The 19,791-nt window shown below is 36.8% G+C and overlaps 1 protein-coding gene across 11 annotated transcripts in view; it reads left to right on the top strand.

Moving 5' to 3' along the window:
* LCORL (ligand dependent nuclear receptor corepressor like) overlaps positions 1-19,791 on the top strand; it is an 87,674-nt gene that overhangs the window by 12,433 nt on the left and 55,450 nt on the right. For 6 of the 11 annotated variants that reach the window (XM_075499836.1, XM_075499829.1, XM_075499830.1 and 3 more), the window contains exon 2: positions 17,084-17,149. In XM_075499836.1, the coding sequence (XP_075355951.1) occupies positions 17,084-17,149 (66 nt within the window). Of the gene's footprint in view, positions 1-17,083; positions 17,150-17,447; positions 17,508-19,791 lie in introns of all 11 variants that reach the window. The other 5 variants (XM_075499827.1, XM_075499825.1, XM_075499826.1 and 2 more) reach the window with 1 other exon arrangement.

The raw sequence follows: 19,791 nt of genomic DNA, 5'->3' as shown, positions 1-19,791 counted from the left end.
AGGTCCTAGAGACTATATAGTGGACCATCACGGCAACAATCTGGGAGCTTGCAGCTTAAGCTGGAAGGTGAGTTAAATGGGGAGGGGAGAAAAGGGATGGAGAGAAAGAAGGGTTAGCTGCTCGACCTGAGGAGTTGAAAACGAAAACTTACATGGATCAGGCTGTTACAGAACTTGCAGGTAGTATTTAGCTGACTAAAAACAAGCTTGGAGGTGATATAGTACAATGGCTGTTGGGGAAGTATGGTTTATAAACTCACTTTTACCATCTTACCCATTTGCTTTGGAATTCTGCCACCTGTTGTGTGTTCCACTCTGTTGTGGTACCTGGCTTTTCTGGTCAAAGATCTTCTGGTGACGCTTATAGAGAGTTTTGCCGTAAAGAAGGGGTTCAGGAGGCTTTGTTTCAAAGCTCTCCTGACTGAAGTCTTGCCACACCTTTTTCTGTTGATGCCTAAATCTGAGGAATTGTTCAATTAATGGCACATAGTTGTCCTGTGATCTATCAGGAAATGATCCTTTGGTCAAAGTAATTTCAACTGTGTGACCCTTAGTGGGTTCTTTACTTGTTTCCTGGTGTATGTTCCTGCACTTCATATAATCAGATGTGAAATGAAATGTCATGTGTTTATCTTTGAGGCCTACATCATAGTCTGTGATGATGCAATCAGTCAGAACTTCAGGTATACTTGTATGCTTCTTTTGATTGTTGGTAAAATGTAAATAGTAAGGTAAAACTTTCTCCTAAGGAAATCATCTAATAACCTTTCTCCAGGCTGGACCATCTCTTTCAGCATTGCTTGTTGTTGTCTTCCTCCTTTTTTGTCAGTTCCATGCCTGTTTTACATGCATTGTGCAAATTCCCCTCAGGCTTGACAAAGTTTTGTCTTGAGATGCCAATTTATATATCTGTCCTAACTCTAACTGATGTATATGCCATAGGCACTTGATACCGGTCTGCTGTAGCGGTTTCCAAAAACATGCAGCCCTCTTCCATGTCATCAGGTCCTCTCAGCTGTCTAATGTGGAGCTGAGAAATGTGAGGTGGCTCTTGATTTTGGCCTTTCCTTGTTTTGTTAGGTGCCTTACCATAGTTTATTTTAATCCCTTACTGCTTTTTAAATGGCAACAACAAAAAAAACCCCAAACCTGATACTGGCCTTCTCTGTTGGAATGCCAAACGTTTATACCTTTTCGAAGATAATGTCTTCAGCAAGACCATCAGACTGGTTAGGATATATTGGAAAGTAGTTTTGTTTCCTGTCTGCACCCTTGTCTAAGTCTACTGACTCCTGAATGAGTATGTTCTGCCCCAAGAAAATGGGATTTAATAAGAAATGCTCTATTTGTAACTTGTGGCGTCAGGAGTTCTTATCTTAAAATATTGGAAGTGTCCAGAGTGCTCTGAGCTTAGTGCTGATGTGACGAACTGCACTTCAGCACTGACCCTAGATTGACTTCTGTGCACAGTCCTCAGAAACAATCGTAGATTACTTGAGTCCTGTATACTTCTGCATTTAGTACCTCACTACTTCACTTGCACAGAGCAGGGTGTTTTCTTAAAATTAGGGCTTCTTGACAAAACACGAGGGTTTCACTGGAGAATTCACGTTGGAGAGAAACTGTTCAGTACATCCTACAAAGATCAGAGTTTTTGAAGTATTTATTTGTAGATCAGTCATGTCTGAATTATTGTCATCATCTCTGGCAAGCACTCTGTCCCACAAACCTTTAGGGAGTGAACTGAAAATTCAAGGGATCGTGGATTTCTTATTTAACTAGTCAATGCTTTCTGCAGTGACACTGCAGGAGAAAAAGCTGTGAGAGAAACCCACTGTAATGTGTCCTTCAGAAACTTGCTTATTTAGTGTGATGGTGTTGGTTATTGAAATCTGTGGTCTTACTCGCTGAATATGCATCTTAATTGGTGACACTAAGAATACTTGTCCAACGGTTCAGGAAGGGTTTTGCTGGCCCGAGCCAGCTTCGTAAGGCCTTTACTTCAGGCTGTCTCATGTAGTAGCATTTTGAGGGCTGGTACTTGATGTGACTTGAAGTAATTTGTGGCTCTTTCATATTGTCTGAGGAGATCTTGGCATCTTTTCAGAATCTTTCTTCTGAGGAATCAAATCACTTTGAGGAAACTGATATTAACAGAGCATCTTAAAGGCAGTAGAGTGACTGCTTGTTTTGTCAAGGCCTTTTTATTAATTTTCTAGGTAGGAACAACGGATTGCACACCTTCTGCACACCTTGTTTGCCTCATTCAACCACCAGCATCACAAACTCGCAAGAGCCAGAGCAGCCTCTTCTGCTGTTGTCTGCAAGAGTAGCTACTCGTTAGTGACTTGGATGTGTATTTGAAGAGTTGTTAACTGTCCTTCATTCTGTGTGGTGCTGTACTCCTCCACCTGCCCTTTAACAACCAACTGACCTGATTATGTGGCATACAGAACAATTACGAACTGGATACTCAACAGCTTTGTCAGTTGTACATCTCTAGTGATACTCTGGCATTTTCTCCTCCTTCATTCTCAACTTTCCAGATTAGTAATAAACGCTGTTTTGCTCTTTGTGTGGGATAAAAGTGACCTTGACCTATAAGACTGATTAAGAAGTTTGGTGCCAGATAAGTAACTTCATATGAAGTTTTCCAGAATGCTGGAACCAAGATTTATCTGGTTCATGCAGGAGTGGCCCTCTTGCTGGAAATGTAGGCTGTAATCACACCTTTCTTTTAAGAAATCCTATTCCTGTATTCTCAACCTTGCAGTTCCATTGGCTTCACTAAGTGGTTGCTGTTGTCTTTCTATATTGTTTCATTAAGAGGGAAAAGTACCCTACTTACAGATCAGCTCAAAGTACTGAAGTTTCCTGTTTTGTCTTGCTTAAGACTTGTGGGAAGCAATAGGATATGGCTGTCTTGGGTCAAAGAAACTCACTAGATTGTGAATGGAATAGTGAAATCTGGTAAAAATTCTACCTTTTCTATTTATCTTAAAAGTCATGGTCCTTCTGGAAAAAAAAAACCACACCACCAAAAAACTAGTAGCTGTTTTGCTTAAAGCATTTTTTTATCTGCTTAAACTTAGGACAGAATTTGTGCTGAGTTTGTGTTTGTTTTAAGGAGCAAAATAGGGACATAAGTTTTCTCCTTTTTTGCACAGTATAAAATGAAGCAGTATTTCCTCTCATTATTTTTAAAGCAGACTAACACATTTAGAACTGAAAATCAATGTCTGTCTGGAAATAATGAATGTTTGCTTCTGCTAAGGAAGGGCCAGTGCTGGAATACAGAAGGAACAGAGTGTTTCTGAGACGGGATAGCCTACTGTTTAAATTCATCCACCTTGTGTAAGAGCTCTTACCTGTTCTCCACATGATTAAAGCATTCAGAATCTTGCCACTAGGCACTTGAAATACATATCTGTTTTTCCTTTGTGGTGTTCCACCCCCTGCTCCCCAAGTCAGGTTGGACAGTTGTTAGTAATGTGAATTTTATAGAATGCAATCAGAAATTAATTACAGAATTGTTACAAAATTTATTATCTCCCAATAAATTCTCAGAGCTAGTATATGGCTTCATTTGAGTACTATATGAATTCTGTTCCACAGCAAATGAGAGTCTGAGTACCACACTTTGAATCTTACCATTTCATGCTTTGTCTTGTGCCATTTAATGGTTGGGAGGAAGTTTATCAAAAGTTTGTACAGATGTGTGCTAATTGCTTTAAAACAAACAAACAAACCCCACCCAAACACACCTGCTTGATCTTTGAATTGTGTCAAATGCTAAAAGCAAAAACAAGATACTTTTTCCTGTTCTCTTCTTATATCTGACATCTTTTATCTGATGAGAATGCCTAATCTGAAGCTAAAATTTGTATTTAAAGTCTCAGTTTCTGTATTTCTGCTTTTTCAATCTCCAGTGGGAAATGAGGGAATTCAGCTCTCTTAATCAAATGTTAAACGATTAGAAACTCATGTTTTTATCTATTCTACCTATTCTTTTCAGTATATTATGCAAGTTCAACAGAAGTACTCTTAGAAGGTGTAGATTTACAGGTTGGTTGTCCATGACATGTAAGCTGAGATACACCACCTACCTACTTTGAACAATGTCATCTTTTCTTTTGTGTGCTGAGCATATCTAAGAACTGATTTGAAATCACAGTTTAGCTGAATTTAGAGTTCTTCCAATCTAACTGGAACATCTGAGGCACTTGCAATTTTAACCTTGAATTCCAGAAAATCTTTTAGAGAAAGGAGGAATGGTTAATACTTTTTAAGTGAAGCTTTTACATAGATAAGAGTGTCCAATTCTTGTTGACCTAGTTGACATGTTGCCAGCTCTAAATTTTGTTTAATTTGCCAAGCCAGATTTTGGCTGGATACAAAAATGATGTCTGTCTAGGGGTTTGGGGGGTTTTCTGGTTTTGTTGGGTTATTTTTTTTTAAAACCAGCTATTCATAAAAATAAGCTGTAAGTTAAAGGTGAAAATGCATGGCATAGGTATTATAAAATGCAGTAAAGTAAACTTATGACAAACTTAACAAATTATCTGCTAGTTTGTTACACTTATTTCTTGGTGAAATTGTGGTAAGTCTAGGATTATTAAAAATATTTTAATAAACTGGTTTCGGTGTTTGTGTTAACATGTTTGGAAATAAATACTTTGAAGAATGCAGCACTGAGATTTATAGGGTTGATAGTTCACTTACTGTGTTATAATTTGGCATCCAGATACAAGATGTCTTTCATTCTGCAGCTTCAGCAGATAAGTGTTAGTTGATTTCAGGGAACCACCATATTAGTGCAGTCTAGTTGCAGGATTTCAATCAATTTCAAACTTTTATTTTTTTTAAATAATAGAAAATGACAAATAGTTTCTGAATATGAGGGAGTTGGTTCTACTGGGAGATAAATGACTTTTCTCTTATCCATCATTTCAAAATGGTTTGCAGTTTGCGGAGAATAGACAGGTTGTTTGAATGACGCAGAAATGGTAATTGAAAAGAAACCTCCTGAAAATTCTCATGAAACTGTGAATCCCTTAGGAAATTCCACTTGCTTGTTAAACTTACTGTCAGACATCAGTTTCGTGGAACATTTCTGAAGGCTTGCAACTTCATTAGCTTGCAGTAGACCCACGGTGTAGTACAGAATCCTAAGCTTTGGTTTCTCAAAAGCCCATCAGGCTAGTAATGTTTTGAATTAAATATTTTTTTGGCTCAATGAACTGAAGTTTTCTGATAACTGTATTTTTCTGTAACAGCTTTCCACTAGCTCTCCCTTCTTAGCAGAAGGCCTCAGGGTCTTTGATTCTGGTAGTCCAGGAAGTGTGCCAGACCTATTTATTAATTAGTTGACTGCTAGACTTTCTCCTGGATGCTGGTTAGATGTGTGATACTGCATAGTAGTAAACCAATGTTGTGACCTATTCATTGTTACAGGTTTGCTGTGGGTGTCACTTTTCCTTGATGATTTAGTGAACATCTGACTAGGCCTTCATGTAGAAAAGAAGCCTTTGTTTGGCAATACTAAACTTTTTAGGTAAAATAGCCAAACTTTTCAGTCCTCTTGTACATCTTAAAATCATGGTTAAGAAACAAGAACATGCTTCAGGCACATGGTCTTCTGAAAGTGACAGTTGTTTCTGTGTCTTAGTCTTGGGCATTATTCTCCTCATGTTGTAAAATGGTTACATTGATATCAAATGAGGAAGTTGTGAGCATTTTTCCAAGCTGGATGTTACCTTCTTTTGCAGTGACTTATTCCCTCTGAATTTTGTTCTCTAAGGATATGAACTATAAACTTTTAACCAGCCCAAATTTATTGCCAGTGCTGTTCTGAGTAACAGTTGGTATCTTGATGTAGCGTCTTGAAAAAAAGAAAGGCAGTAGGATAAGCTTCGGTGTCTGAAGAACACTGATATTCATACCTATTACATATCTAAATGTCCCTGTGTGACAGCTGGGATTACATCACTCTTCAAAGAAAGAAGAGTTTATAGAGAGAACAGAAATTAATAGTAACTGTCACTTAGAAGCATTTTTCTTTCCCCCATCCACAGAGCAGCACAGTGACTTCTGAAGTGTTTTCCTTATGCATTTTTAAATTATAAATAACACAAATCTCTCAAAACATCTTGCTACTACATTAGAAATTAAATCTAATTTTAATTTTGACAGTGTCTGAAAGCTACAGTAAAAGGTGTCATGTGGGCTCTCCTATTTACAAATCTACAAGGACACATTCTTACTGGCATAGAAGATTACTTTGGAGTGTGGAGATGCTTCCTTTTTTATTGAACCTTATTTTTCTTACTGTGATTTATAAGTATCTGAAAAATAGACCTGAACTCAGAATTGATGCTAATCTCAGCCTTTACTTAACCTACAAATCTTATTTTTTTTTTTCTGTTGGCTGGCACCCTTTTCTTTAAAATTGTTGAACAATTGGGGGGGAGGCAGGACATTTCCTCTTTTTGTTTTGCCTCTGGGGTATGGCCGATGTCAGTCTCCCTAGCACTGGAATATTACTACTCCTTTGTATTCTGCTTAATGCTTATAACTGCTTAATGTTATAGCTAGTTCTTTTGATGCATATATTCTTTTTGGAAACTCTTAATTCGTCACTGTCTGCATCCCCTCAATAAAGCACAGCAGAGAGACTTGAAAGCAAGGATTTTTATCATAAGTGAAAAGTAGCCAGTTAGAACTGAAGCTGTTCTGTACTCTCATTTCAATTTTTAGTCACCCTATCTCTTCTCAGTGGCAGCAGCAGTGTCCTCAACTACATTAATTCTTGGAGTCAAGATTTGCATTAAATAAGGACAAATATCTTTTTTAGCTACGGTTCGGAATTTGTATTGGAGTCTAAATAGAGGATTTCCTCCCTTTCACATTGGAATCTCTGGTATGTTGGTTCCTGTTTGCTCAGGGATCTGAATCAATATGGTAAAGAAAATGAGTGTATTAAGTTAAAAGTTTAGAACTTTCTATTATAAGAATACTTTTTTTTAGTGCTATGAGCAAAAAGTGGATTCAAGCTAGACAAGATATTAAACAGAAGCCCCCTCCCTACCCACCCCTATGCAAAATCTGTCCGAAATTATGTTCCAAGAATTTTTCTGCAAGAAAAATAGGCTGGTTTTACCTGAGAATTTGGCCAGCATTTTATCAAATAATGAGTTTTACTGACTAGATATTCTGTAGTGACATTACAAACAGGAAAAAGATAACATTTGAATAAAAATTTATTAATTTTTGCTTCTGTTGTCATGCTCTATATCTTGTGTATTCTGCCCAGCAAGCTAGTTTATTTTTTCTTACCATTTGTACAGGTGGCAAAAAGGCGATTGTTTGAGTGTTTGCTTGTTGGTTTTTTGATACTTTTTTTTTTAACTCAGTGCTTCAGTGTTTCACAACCTGGTTGACCCTTTCCAAATTGTTGTTATAGTAGATTTAAAAAAAAAAAAAAAATCAAAACCAAAGCACCACCACTGACGACAAAAACCCTGTGACTTTGAGAATTATGTCAATACATGAACAAGACTAGGATTATGAATCCATCTATGGCTGGGGGCAGCACGGGGGGCAGAGAGGACAGCTGCTGATTTGTGGAAGGAAGGGAGAGGCAGAAGAAACAGACAGAGATGTTAACATCTAATTTAAGTTACTCTGTTAAACACACTGCTCTACTTCTATAAAATATGAAAATAACTCTCTTCTCTACAGAATATTCTCCTTTAACAAGTTGTAAGGGAGTTGCTGCTTGTATCCTAAATGGTGGAATAAGGGTAACTAGGTGTAATAAAGACTGAGATAACTATTTAATGCTTTTCAAAATTTTTCATTAGTGCTATAGAAAACTCGTAAAATGTTTTCTAAATCAATTGAGAGTGGTCTGATGTATCAAAGGAACTTGGTGATGGCTGAGTAATAAACACAGATATTCTTAAGGGGTTTGAGTTTCTGATGCAATTAATTTTTTTTCCTGTCACGTGGAAGCAGGAGGCTGTTTCTTTATTTGGAGACAAAAAAATGCAAAACTTACAAGCAGATAACCATTTTTCAGAGGAACCAGTGACCTTCTGCAGTGTAAAGTATGGCAGAACACAGAGTGTAAGCAGGACCTGTAAAATGGGGGCATATACTTCACAAAGTTGTAAGTTTATATGATTAGAAAATAAAAGATGACTGAACATGAGCTCCAAGTCCCTTTCATAAGAAAGCAATAACTTGTAAGAAAGGCAGATTACTTCTTTTAGTTTTTAAGTAAGCCAAAACTAAATACTGCTTCCTACTCTTGCACCTGTATTTTAAAATAATAATATGAAGAAAAGCAGAAGTTTTTCTTTCAGAGAAACTGAGAGACTTGGTGCTCTGTCTGCCTGGGTTACTTGTTTTAAAAAAAAAATTAAAAATGGTTCTAATACTTGACAAAACTAATGAAGCTGCATTCTGTCTGTGGTATGATTGTTTAAATCCAAGATAGCTGACTTAGTAATGCAAACCACAAAACTTCCTTCAGATACACTCCTGTGCTGAGCCAAACTAAATAATGCAGTCATGAAACTGTATAGAATGGGGAGAAGTAGAACTGAAGTTTGTCATTTATATATAATACTTTTTCGAATTACACATAGTTTTCAGAAGGGATCTCTTTTTAGTTGAGTGAAAGAGGGTGAAGTGCCAAGGGGGGGGGGGGGGGGGGGGGGATTTTTAAGTCATTGCTCTGGTATGGAAGAACCAAGCTTAATGTTTTTAAGTGCTTATATATTTTCACATACTAAGGGAAATCTTTACTTCTCGTGATAACATCAATTACGTCAGTGAGTTTTAGCTCAGAAGTGCATGTTTGTGTGTTGTACCTTGCCATGAAGTTACTGCTACTTAAATAAAAGTGTATGGGGCAAAGGAGGCTAGCAGTTAAGGAGGTTAGGGCAATAAACTGGGGCATGCAGGATCTGTCTTTACTTATCCATAATTTCTTTCCAGTGTGACTTTAGTTTCTGAGACTCCTCATACAATTTATGTAATAGTCCTCATAGATTAAAAAATACCACCTCAAAATATGGGTTGTATGACTTCAGAATGGGAATAGAATTTATACAAAAACTAGATAGCAGTGTTCCTGTGGTCAAAGGAAAATGCAGAAGCAGGAATTGAACTCTTAGTTGTAATCAAGTCTCTTTAACAACTACGTGAAGTAACACTAACTACTATTACAGAACACCAAAAAATAGAAGGAAGTTTCATTTTAATGCAGTGTCTGGTGGTACTTTGCCCAATCTCATTAAATGTAATCCTATTCTTTGGGTTTTCCTAATTACGTTTTAAAGACCATTTGTTAAACTTTACAATCCTGTAAGAATTGAAATCAGCAATTCTGAACCTACTTTCACATTAGTTTTGATTTAAAAAGCATTAATGGGCTAAACTCCACACTGCTTAGAATGTGCAATTTTTTTCTACTTTAACTTTTCATTCCATTTACTCTGCTTGGAATATTGAATAAACTCAAAAAACAAGGAGGAGACATGAATCTTCCATGCTGATGCATGTTACTTAACAGCATCTTTTTCTTAACTAGGAGGAGGAGTGAGGCCTGATTTTACTTAAGAAGCTAAGTAACAAGTGATTTGGACTTTAGTAAAACAACTTGAACTACTGTAATTCAGATGTGATTCTTGATATAGTAAGCCACAAAGTAGAAGGTGTTGGAAATTCCCGTGATAAGTTAATTTTTAGGCACGCAGAAGTTATGAAGATTCTGACATTGATTCTGCTAACTTTGTTGGGTGGGTTAACAAAGGTGTTTTACAGAGCCCCAAGATCCTTGTTTTTTCCTGCGGTGCCTCCAGAGGCTGTAGTGCTTTAAACTAAAAGTCTTGTTTCATTGTAGTAAAAATATGCATGCATCCCCCGTCCTTCAAAGCAGTGTGCAGCAGTCTTACCCTATGCCTAACTGAGGATATGCTGGAGAAGAACGGGAAAAAGCAGAACTTAATTTGCATGCACCTGGTATTTTCCAAATTCCTTAACACACAGAGGGAACAATATGATCTCTTATGATGGGTAACCTTTCAGCATTAAGATGAAAAATAGAGCAGTAAATATGCATGAGATGAGTGGTATTGTTTAGCATCTCCCTCTTTAAATTTTGTCTATCTATGTAAGGAATATTCATCTACCATTTCTGGTATGCATCCAGAGATATCAGTAAAAGTCTTTATGGCTTGGAAAAATATCAAACCAAAAAGTGAATTTATTTAGAAATATTTTCACTGAAAGCTTTTTATCAGTTCATCTGCTCATACCTTCCTAAACTGGAAAAAGCTGCAGCAGATCAGGGAAGGGGAGAGCAAGTATAAGTGAAGGGTTTTCTAGGTGGCTTATTGTGAGGTCATTGGTGTGATGAGAATTTGAATTATAGGGGTTTCCCTCACCATTTTTTTTTCTTTGTTGTTTTTTTTTTTTTTTTTTTTTTTTTTTTTAAACTCAGTGGCTACAGCATGGTAGCTAGTTACATAGATTTCCGGTTATCCCGTTACAAGCGACTAGGCAAGTACCTCAATATGCCCCTGCATCAATTGTAATTATTATAGTTTACATAAGTCTTGTGAGGCCCCTCCTTGAGACTTAGTATTATTGTGTTGTAACACTGAGTAAAAGAGCAAAGAAAAAGGCATGTTTAGTTTGTTGGGGTTTTTTACTAAAAAGGATTAAATTTTAGTCAAAGGTCTCAAATACAGTGACTTTAAAAATAAAAAGCATCTTGTAGCTAAAGCCCTAAATTGGACTACTTCGGAAGCAGAAACATGTAAATAAATAAAAAAAAAGACTGCTTGTGAAGGAATGAAGAGTCAAGGGTGAATGGAAATGTATCTGCTTTTATGAAATGGACTTTGTTTTGAAAAGAAGATACAAATACTGGAGTTAATATGGCCATAAACAAGACTAGGGGAATCAAGAAATTAGTATGATGTAGAGTGTACCAAACCTATCAAAACCATTTTAATATAACCTGCGCATATACTACTGTTCTCTTTCCCAACTGTATAGAAATTACCTCTCTTATCTTCAGCCCTGCCAAGTGGTGTATTTGAAAGCAGTATTCAGATGTCAGCTTCCATTTATTACATGATATTTATTCTTTTTTGGCTGTTCTCCTTACACATAGTCTGAGTCATGCAAACAAATTTGTTGAAAACATACTTGCAGCCTCAGTTGTGATCACCTAAAGGATGTAGAGAGGGAAGGAGGAGAGGGGCGGTTTGAGAAGGTATTGAATTGGGATCAACTGTGAAGCTAAAATAACTATTTCCTCTCAGAAACATTATGGAAATACAGCTTTTGGAGAAACAATAGCCAATGTATAACTAAACATGTTTGACCTCAATTTGTATTGTACAATTGTTCAGTTATGTCTGTCCAAAGTTAACCTAGGCCAACCTTGTATTAAAAAGTCTAAGTCTGCACCTTGTGATTTCCCCTAGACTCGGTGCAACATAGAATCTATTCTATAGGTAGCTTCCACAGCGACAGGTATAGCTTAGCTGTTTTCCAGTTTCTGGATGGAAGAGGCCTTCATAATATATAGCCACACTACTGCTAAAGAGTAGATGAAAAATGGCTGTGTTTGGTCATGCAATGAGGAAGAGTCCTTGTGTTCCTTGAATACCTCTGTGAGTCTGTATAAGGTGCACAACCTGGGAAGCTTCCATGGAATGTATCCATTCAATCATTATTCTGTTTTGTTCATAACAAAGAATTTTACAGCCTGTACTGTTCATACTTGGCAACATACACTTTCTAATGTAGATGGGCTTTTAAGATGTGCCAGACACTAAGTAGTTTACAATAATAAATCATTATGGAAAACTTAAATCATAAAGTTCTATGAGCACTTGAAGGGTAGTTTCTCTTTAAGAAGACTTTACTTAAAAGTTGTGAAGGCAGTCTAAAGACTTATTTTGGATTTAATAATCCTGTTTTAATACTCTTTTAAATCTGAGTAAACTTGTAGAGACACTTAAATAACATACTGGAAATAATTCACAAAGTAACAGTTTCTGAATTGCTCCGTAGTGGTAATGACTCTTGCCTTTCCAATGTCTTTGACTTTTTAGTGAGCTATCCTACTAGCTCTTTATCAACCTTGCCATAGGCCTATGGTCCATTTAAGACTTCTCTGGTTTAGACAAGACAGTATAGCAGTCCTACTTCTAGCTTCATTGCACTTCCCCCTGCTCCTGGGGGAGGGATGTAAATCAGTGACTGTTAAGGCCACGGCCATTATTCAGCTCCTCAAGTTCCTCACTTTCTTTGGGATCTTAAATTACATCTTATGGCTGCTGTGGCCAAGACCACTGTTAACTGTCACATCACTGATCAGTTCTTCCTTAATAATGAGTAGCAGGTCTAGCAGAGTGCCTCCCTTATTGAGCTTGTCCACCACCTCAATCAGGTTTGTCCTCCAAGCACCGTAGAAATCTCCTGGGTTGCTTGTGTGCTACCATGTCGTGTTGCGATCATATGTCAGGGTAATTGATACTTCATGAGAGCTAAGGCCTGTGACTGTGCAGCATTTTTTCTTGGTTTTTTTGAAGGCTTCATCTACTTACCCTTGATTGGGCAGTCCGTAACAGACGTTCACCATGATGCTCCCCTGGCTGAATTCTGACCCACAGATTTTCAGATGTCCTGTAGCCCGTTCCACAATAAAGCTCCATTTGTTCAAGTTCTTTGCATAAAGTGTAAGCACTGTCCTCCTTGACTTTCTCACTTCTTTCTTAAAAGCCATTATCCATCCACTGCAGTTCTCCAGTTGTGTTATCTCACCATACCATGTACTCCCAGTAGGATTATGTGCTCTGATTTCTAATCCTTCGTGCTTGCTTCCTGTGCTGAGTGCATTCATATACAGCTACTTAAGATGTGTCCCTGCTTATGCCACTTTTTCAGGGGGACTGTAAGATCCTCACTGATGTGTTGTCCTGTGCATTTACCCTCTCTGCTATTATCCCACTTCCTAGGCTTCAGTCTCCACTTCCCTGGCAAACCTAGTTTGAAGCCCTCCTTATGAGGCAAGCCTGTTGGTTAATGTTGATTTACGTTATCAAATGGATCCTGTCTCTCTCAAGCACTCTTTGTTTCTCAGAGGATCTAAGAGCTGAAGTCCTGCCTGCAGCCATGTAGTCAGGATGTGTTTGTTCCTGTCAAAGTCTTTCCCCTAGATCAATGCCTGGGCTCTGATGTCATTCACCGTTGTCCCTGGACTCCTGTAGTTAGCTTTGATCTGCTGAAGATCTCCTTTGGCGGTATCATGGTGGCCATGTAGATGAACAACAAATGATAATATTGCAATAGCAAGATGAGCCATAAGAGTTTCTCTGCAACATCCCAGATTTGGACCATGGGCAAGCAGCAGAGCTTTTAAGACAGCCAGTCTGGCTGCTGTGCAGAAGCCTTCTGCACAGCCTTCTCCCCCTGGGAATCTGCAGTTACTGTCACCCATTGCTTCCTTTCAGTGACATTGCTGTGACCCATGGATCAGGCTTAGGTGCCAAACCTGACAGAACTTGTTCCTCCTCACCTCTTTCCTGGGCTTCATGCCTTGTCAGCACCCGAATAGCTACCGATGGAAGAAGAGAGCCCCCTTCCTGTTGCTGGAGGTCACAACTTCCAGCCTCCCTTGTCCTGGGTGTCCTCATCCTAGCCCTGAGTGAGGAAAGCAATAGATTTGGTAGAGGGTGGTTGTGGGGCCAGGGGAGAGTTAATGCAGGGAAAAGAACTGTTCACAACTTTGTTCGGGAAAGCAAATTGTGGAAACTTTTAACTGGGTTAAGAGACTAGCTGTATCATAAATTTCTGCTTATGAAGATTGTTGAAGGAACCTGACTTGGATTGTAAAGGATAATGAAGAAAGCTGATACTCTTTTTACATGAAGATACAAGAAGTGAGACAAATAAGCAACAGAAGAAATTTATTAGAGGTAAAGGGAGTTTGACAGATTGGGGCATTGCAAGTTAATAGAGCCAACACTGTTTCTTTTCCGTTTGGAGCTAGAAAGTGTCAGGGCTCCAGTAACAGTAGTTTTGAAAGGCAGTTTGGAATCACGGAGGCAGTCAGCCACCAAGAGACACAAAAAATTCTGTAAAATTAATTTAGAGCAGATTTTTTTTTATTGGTGAATCACAAGAGGTATGAGCAAAGTATATTTGTCCCTGCTCATTGCAGGGGGTTGGACTAGATGACCTTTCAAGGTCCCTTCCAACCCAAATCATTCTATGATTCTATGATATTTCTGACTGGTATCTGTAGACTCTTCAGGTTCTGAAGAGTTCCAAAACTACTGCTACCATTTGCTTATGCATATTGTCTTATGAAGTAAAACAAAGGTTTATTGAAATGCCTGTGTTCAGGTGGTTAAATTTTATGGAACTGTGCCAGCACATATTCATCAGTAGCTGTACTAGAAACTAAGATGTATCTTCCTGTTTAGGCTAAATTAGGCTGAAAAGCAGCAGAAGAGCTTTGTAGGAAATGCAGGAAGTGGAAGTATTACACATCTTTTCTGGGAAAACTTTAGAATAAGGGCTGGAAAAAGATTATTTCTATGTTGTTAGGTTGTACAAGTAAACTTTTCTTTTAAAATAAAAGATCCAGTATTCAAAGGTGAGGAAGCAAATGATCACATTGAGTAAGTCTATATTGTGGCTCTATGGGGAAGTTCCGGAAGGACTTGTACAAGAAGCGTTGCTTTGGATGGGTGGGATGGAAATAAGTTTGGTGAACTAGCAGAGGAGTGGGTTGGTGCGTCCTTTGCTCAGGGGGAAAAAAAAACCCATGGTGTGCTAATTGCCATCTTTAATACAAGCTGTATGGAAGTCTGTTTGGAAATTGCATTCTTCCTTAACAAACTGCTGTTTCACAGGGCTGTTTTTTCTGTGCTTATGTTTTTGCATAGACAGGAGCAGGCAGTATGGCAAGCAGATATGTATAAGTACAAAAGTAAAGGCAGAAACAAGTAACACCCTCCTCACCTAGGGCAGGGGGAGGAGAAGGTAGGTGTCCAAAAACCATGGAGGTTTTGGGTGCTGACTGGAATGGTAAACAAGCTTCCTGTTGATGGATTTATGAAGTGCTAAGAAATGGGAGTTAGTGTTTGTTCTTCTGGAATAAGTAGAGCTGTCTCCAAGAGATACTTCATTCATATCTTTACCCGGTGGCAATAACTTACAAGAACCTAAGTATTGGCTAGCTGCTGAGCTAAAGTGGCTTGCAGTTTATAACATTAACGATCATAATAATATACATAGTGTGTTTTATATTTCCAGACTCTTATGTTTGGAGAATTGCTATCTTAACTTTGGACTTCGTCATCTCTCTTGCTTTTTTTGACCATAAGCCTTTGAAGCCAGAAGAACTGGGAATTTGTGAAATGCTAATACGATGTGAATTTATATTACATTGAATCTTAAAAGTCAGATAATGCTTTAAAGGAATTTCTAGTGTATGGTTGGGCCTTGGATTTTTGCTTTCTAGTTTTTATAGACTGTGTTTAAAAAGTGTGTGTGTATATATATTTGTGAGAGGACAGTGGTTTTGTCACTTAATTTGTATTCTCGCCCAGGACTATTTATTACAAAGAAAAGTAGAAAATTAAAATAGAAATAAATACACTTATAGCTCAAATCATAGATTTATAGCAAGTATAATCAATTGAATTTAATAATATAAATATAATCCATATACTAAAATTATAAAATAATACAAAATTGAAAGGTAAATTTTAACAAAATGTGACCTGTCAAGCTGAACAGCTCCTATGTGTTAAGACACCTTCTCTTGTCTACATTAGGATTTTAATGTATTATTTAATGTGCTACTTAAGATATGGTATGTATTTATTCTTCCTTATACTAGTGTACATACAATCTAAACCAAAAAGTAAATGTGATTTTTGATGAGAGCAGTATGTTGTATTGTGTTGTCTGAGAGGGCATCACAGCTGATGAGCAAATTTTATGATTCTAAATGTTCTTTGTTGATGGTAGTTAGTTGTTTCCTGAAGGTATTGGTATCTTTTATGTGATGTGATGATAAAATAGTCTTGCAAAGTACTGTAAAATAGCTACATCTATTAATAATAGACAGGTCTTGAGTATGAAGAATGAGAGCCTTCAAATGCTGCTTTGAATTATCCTCTTAGTTGAAAATAAGCTTATTATTTGGAAGGAGAAAAGAGGGGGCACTTGGAAACTGTTTCTATATTGAACAAAACTTCTGTAGTATTGATGATGATGTAAATTCTCACCATATTTCGTCAGTTGTCGTGCATCTCTTCCATTTTTGTTGGTTTGGGGTTTGGTGGTGTTTTTTGGTTTTGGGGTTTTTTTTTATCATTTGGTTTGCTCTGTGTCTCTTCTCCCTTGTTACGGTATGTGATTTTACCAAATATGTAAACAGACTAGCTGGTAAATCTGGAAAATAATTGGATTTATCTAATCCTCAATTTCAAAACATTTTTGTATAGATACGGAGGACTAGAGAGAACTGTTATGTTCTCTCATAAGCAAAACCATAAGCAAAATAAGTTTTCTTCTTTATATTTGTATAAATATTAGCCTTCTCGGATTATGTAATTTCAGGTGATCATAAATGAGAAGTTTCTGATTTTGAAGGTTTCCTCCTTTTTTTTTTTTCCCCCCTCCTCCCCCCCCTATGATTCTGATTCTTAGTGTAAGAGAGAGACTGCTTCACTTGTGTAGAGCTATGAGGCTAATCCTCCCACCTTTTAAGATTCTGTGGTAGTTATTTTAAGTCTAATGAGGTTGTTGGGGCATGGCTTAATGGGCTGATTGTGTGCAGATGGCAGTTGCCTTGTCTTATTTTTATCTTCTAATTCTGTTGAATAGTACTATAGTGGAAGGAGTAAATAGTTGTGTGATAAATGTAACAATTTCGGGAATTGCTCTCAGAATTTGAGAATACTTGTTGCCAGTATTCTCGAATTTGCTTTCTTTTAAGAAACTTCTGATTTACTGTTTTAAATGTTTCTTTTGTCTCCAGGTTTTGAAAGTATTTTAGAAGGGCTTTATGGACCAAGGCTACGAAGAGACCTCAGTTTATTTGAAGGTAAATGAGCCAGCTTTTAGTGCAATGACCTTAATTTATTAGTTTTTCTTTTTGTTAAAGGTAGTTTAAAGTAGATATTGAATTATAAAAAGGAAATCTTCAATTGTTTTTCTTTCTAATGTTTATTTCATCATGTTCTTGTCAATACTGCACACAGGCAAAACACTAGGTAAAATGGTACCTAAGTTTTGTTCCTATGCAGGGAAATTTTGGATTAGCTAAGCTTTCCTGAGAAGCTCTCATGAGAGATTTACTTTTCTGGAATATTGCATCTCCTACTTCATTTTTTTTTGGACAGCTTTTAGAAAGGGAAGACAAGCTGCTAAGCTTCCTATCGACATTAATTGGGAAAAGGAAGGTAATAAATTCCAGTTTGGCTTTCTTGTAGTGGTCAAGAAAGTTTAGGCTATATATATATAAAAACCATCTTTATATATATAAAAATTAAGCTATTTTAATGTATTTTTGTGTATATATTAAGTATATCTATATTTAAGTGTGTGTATATATAAGAAAATAAATTTTACATTACTCTTATAAGACCTAGCCTTATTCCAAATGGGTTTGGTTTTGTTGGAATAGCTGTCAATAACACCTGATTCTTTAGTTAGTTAAGTATGAAATTCTTTATCAGTCTTTAACAAAAGCAGAGGAGGAAAATCCAGCACAAAATTGCTTTGAAGTGTTGAAAGAAGTGTTCTGTCAAGTTCATTTTTCATGGCTTTAAAAAATGTTCTGTTATCGAACCTTCAAAATGTTCCATTTAATTTCTTTACAATTTATTATCTGATAGTGCAATTTGTAAAGCATGTAACATATATTCCACTCTGCCTCATGTACTAGCAATATACTGTTAATGTTTGCTTAGAATAGGTTTGGAATGATTGCTTTAACTTGGTTATGGTTTTGTCCTCTTCATGTTGTGCAAGTTCCTTGGCCTATATCGTATGAATAACACAATATTTTCAAGGGGAAGGGGAAGAACTTGAAATAATACTGTACTGATGTTTTAAGAATATTTTTTGCCACTTACAAAGCTAAGCATGCCACTAGTCAGAGTTAAAAACATTTAAGAAATGTGTACATTTGGGTTAAAGCTTAGTACTCCCATTTGCTGTGATAAACAAGCACTTTACTGCTTTGAAAAGGGAACAGGGCGTTGTTATAATAGTGTACAGTATCTTTTTTTTTTTTTTTTCCTGGTTGTAATTCTAATGGGTTGCTCTGTATTGGGCTTTACTCCAATTAGTGATTAAAGCTTTATTATTCTTTTGCATCAAAGAGTTTACATTTTGAAAGAAAATTCAGGACTTTTTTTTTGTTTAGGAAGGCAGAAAGTACTGAGCTAGTGACCAGAATATAGGTGTTACAGTTGTTAGGCCCCAGCGACTTTATCCTGCAAATTAAATTCATGTTTATCTGAAATGGAAAAAAAAAAAGTTTTAAAACTTTACAATTTGCAAGAATGTCTGTCAGTGATGTGCCTGAATTTTTCAACAGTTAAAGCCTGTTTCCATGTTTGACACGTCTGTAAAGTTGATTTTACTTTCTGGAGCAACTGCAGAAGAGATGGAGTGTTAGGTTGGGATGCCCACTTACCTTACTATTTTTGGTTCATTTTTATAGTATCTATAACGTCAATAATGCCATTTGAAATTGCCATGTTTTGTACAAACACAGTGGAGGTAGACCTTACAGTATAGGCTATTTCTAATTTGAGGTCTGAATTGCATTATAAAGATTAATACAGAACTCTGGAGTAAAATGTTATAAATCTTTCCACTGTCATAATTTAAGTGCTACTTTTCACTTTACAGATAATGAAACTAAGATACAAAGTAAATAATGTGCCTTAGTTAACAAAATATACCACTGGTAGAATCAGAACTGAAGTTTTTAGACTCTTGGCAACATGCCTAAATCACTGCATCTTGTGAAGTGTCTATTTTTCTCATCATAACCACCGAACCAGTACTGTCAACATGCAGCATTATGCCTCATTAGCAAGAGTATATTTTTCCTTGAACAAACCTCAAGAAATTATATGGCTTTCTTATCCAGAAGTGTGTGAGAATCGGCTGAAATACATGCTGCTTAGCTACAATAGCATTTTTTCTCTTGCATTGTTGGTTTTATCTATTGTTTGTAACACAGGAGAAAAATCAATAATGTGCATAAAATGTAACATACGTGTGTTTAATTGATATATTTCCTCCTTAGTTCTGTCTTGAAATAGTATTTGATCTGTAGATTAAAATATTGTATTGTATTCTCTCAAAGTTGCTCAAGAGAGCAATAAATTATAATGACAAATTTAAATGGTAAAAGGTACACTTCAGTTTTACTAGGTTTGTTTTACTTTTTCAAAGAAAATATCTTGTAAACTTCAGAAACGATCTTGCTGAGAAGCCAAACTAATTAAACTGCAATAGCCACCCATAACAACAGATAGTTACCCGAAGATGGCAAGTTGGTTGGGTGTTTTTGTTTGTGGGTTTTTTTTTTTTAAATCTTGAAAATCTAATGTGATGGATACGTAAGACTTACCTTGGGCTTGCTTAAATGGTTCTAGTCACCTCCATTATTCAGCACCAAGGTTTTTTTCCTGACTGCTTTGATAGTGCAGCTTCTGATTGCAAAGG

Source organism: Mycteria americana, chromosome 4 (genome assembly GCF_035582795.1).
Source record: "Mycteria americana isolate JAX WOST 10 ecotype Jacksonville Zoo and Gardens chromosome 4, USCA_MyAme_1.0, whole genome shotgun sequence".
Lineage (NCBI taxonomy): Eukaryota > Metazoa > Chordata > Aves > Ciconiiformes > Ciconiidae > Mycteria > Mycteria americana.
Note: the sequence above shows the minus strand (reverse complement) of the source record. Positions and strands in the feature narration are given on the sequence as shown.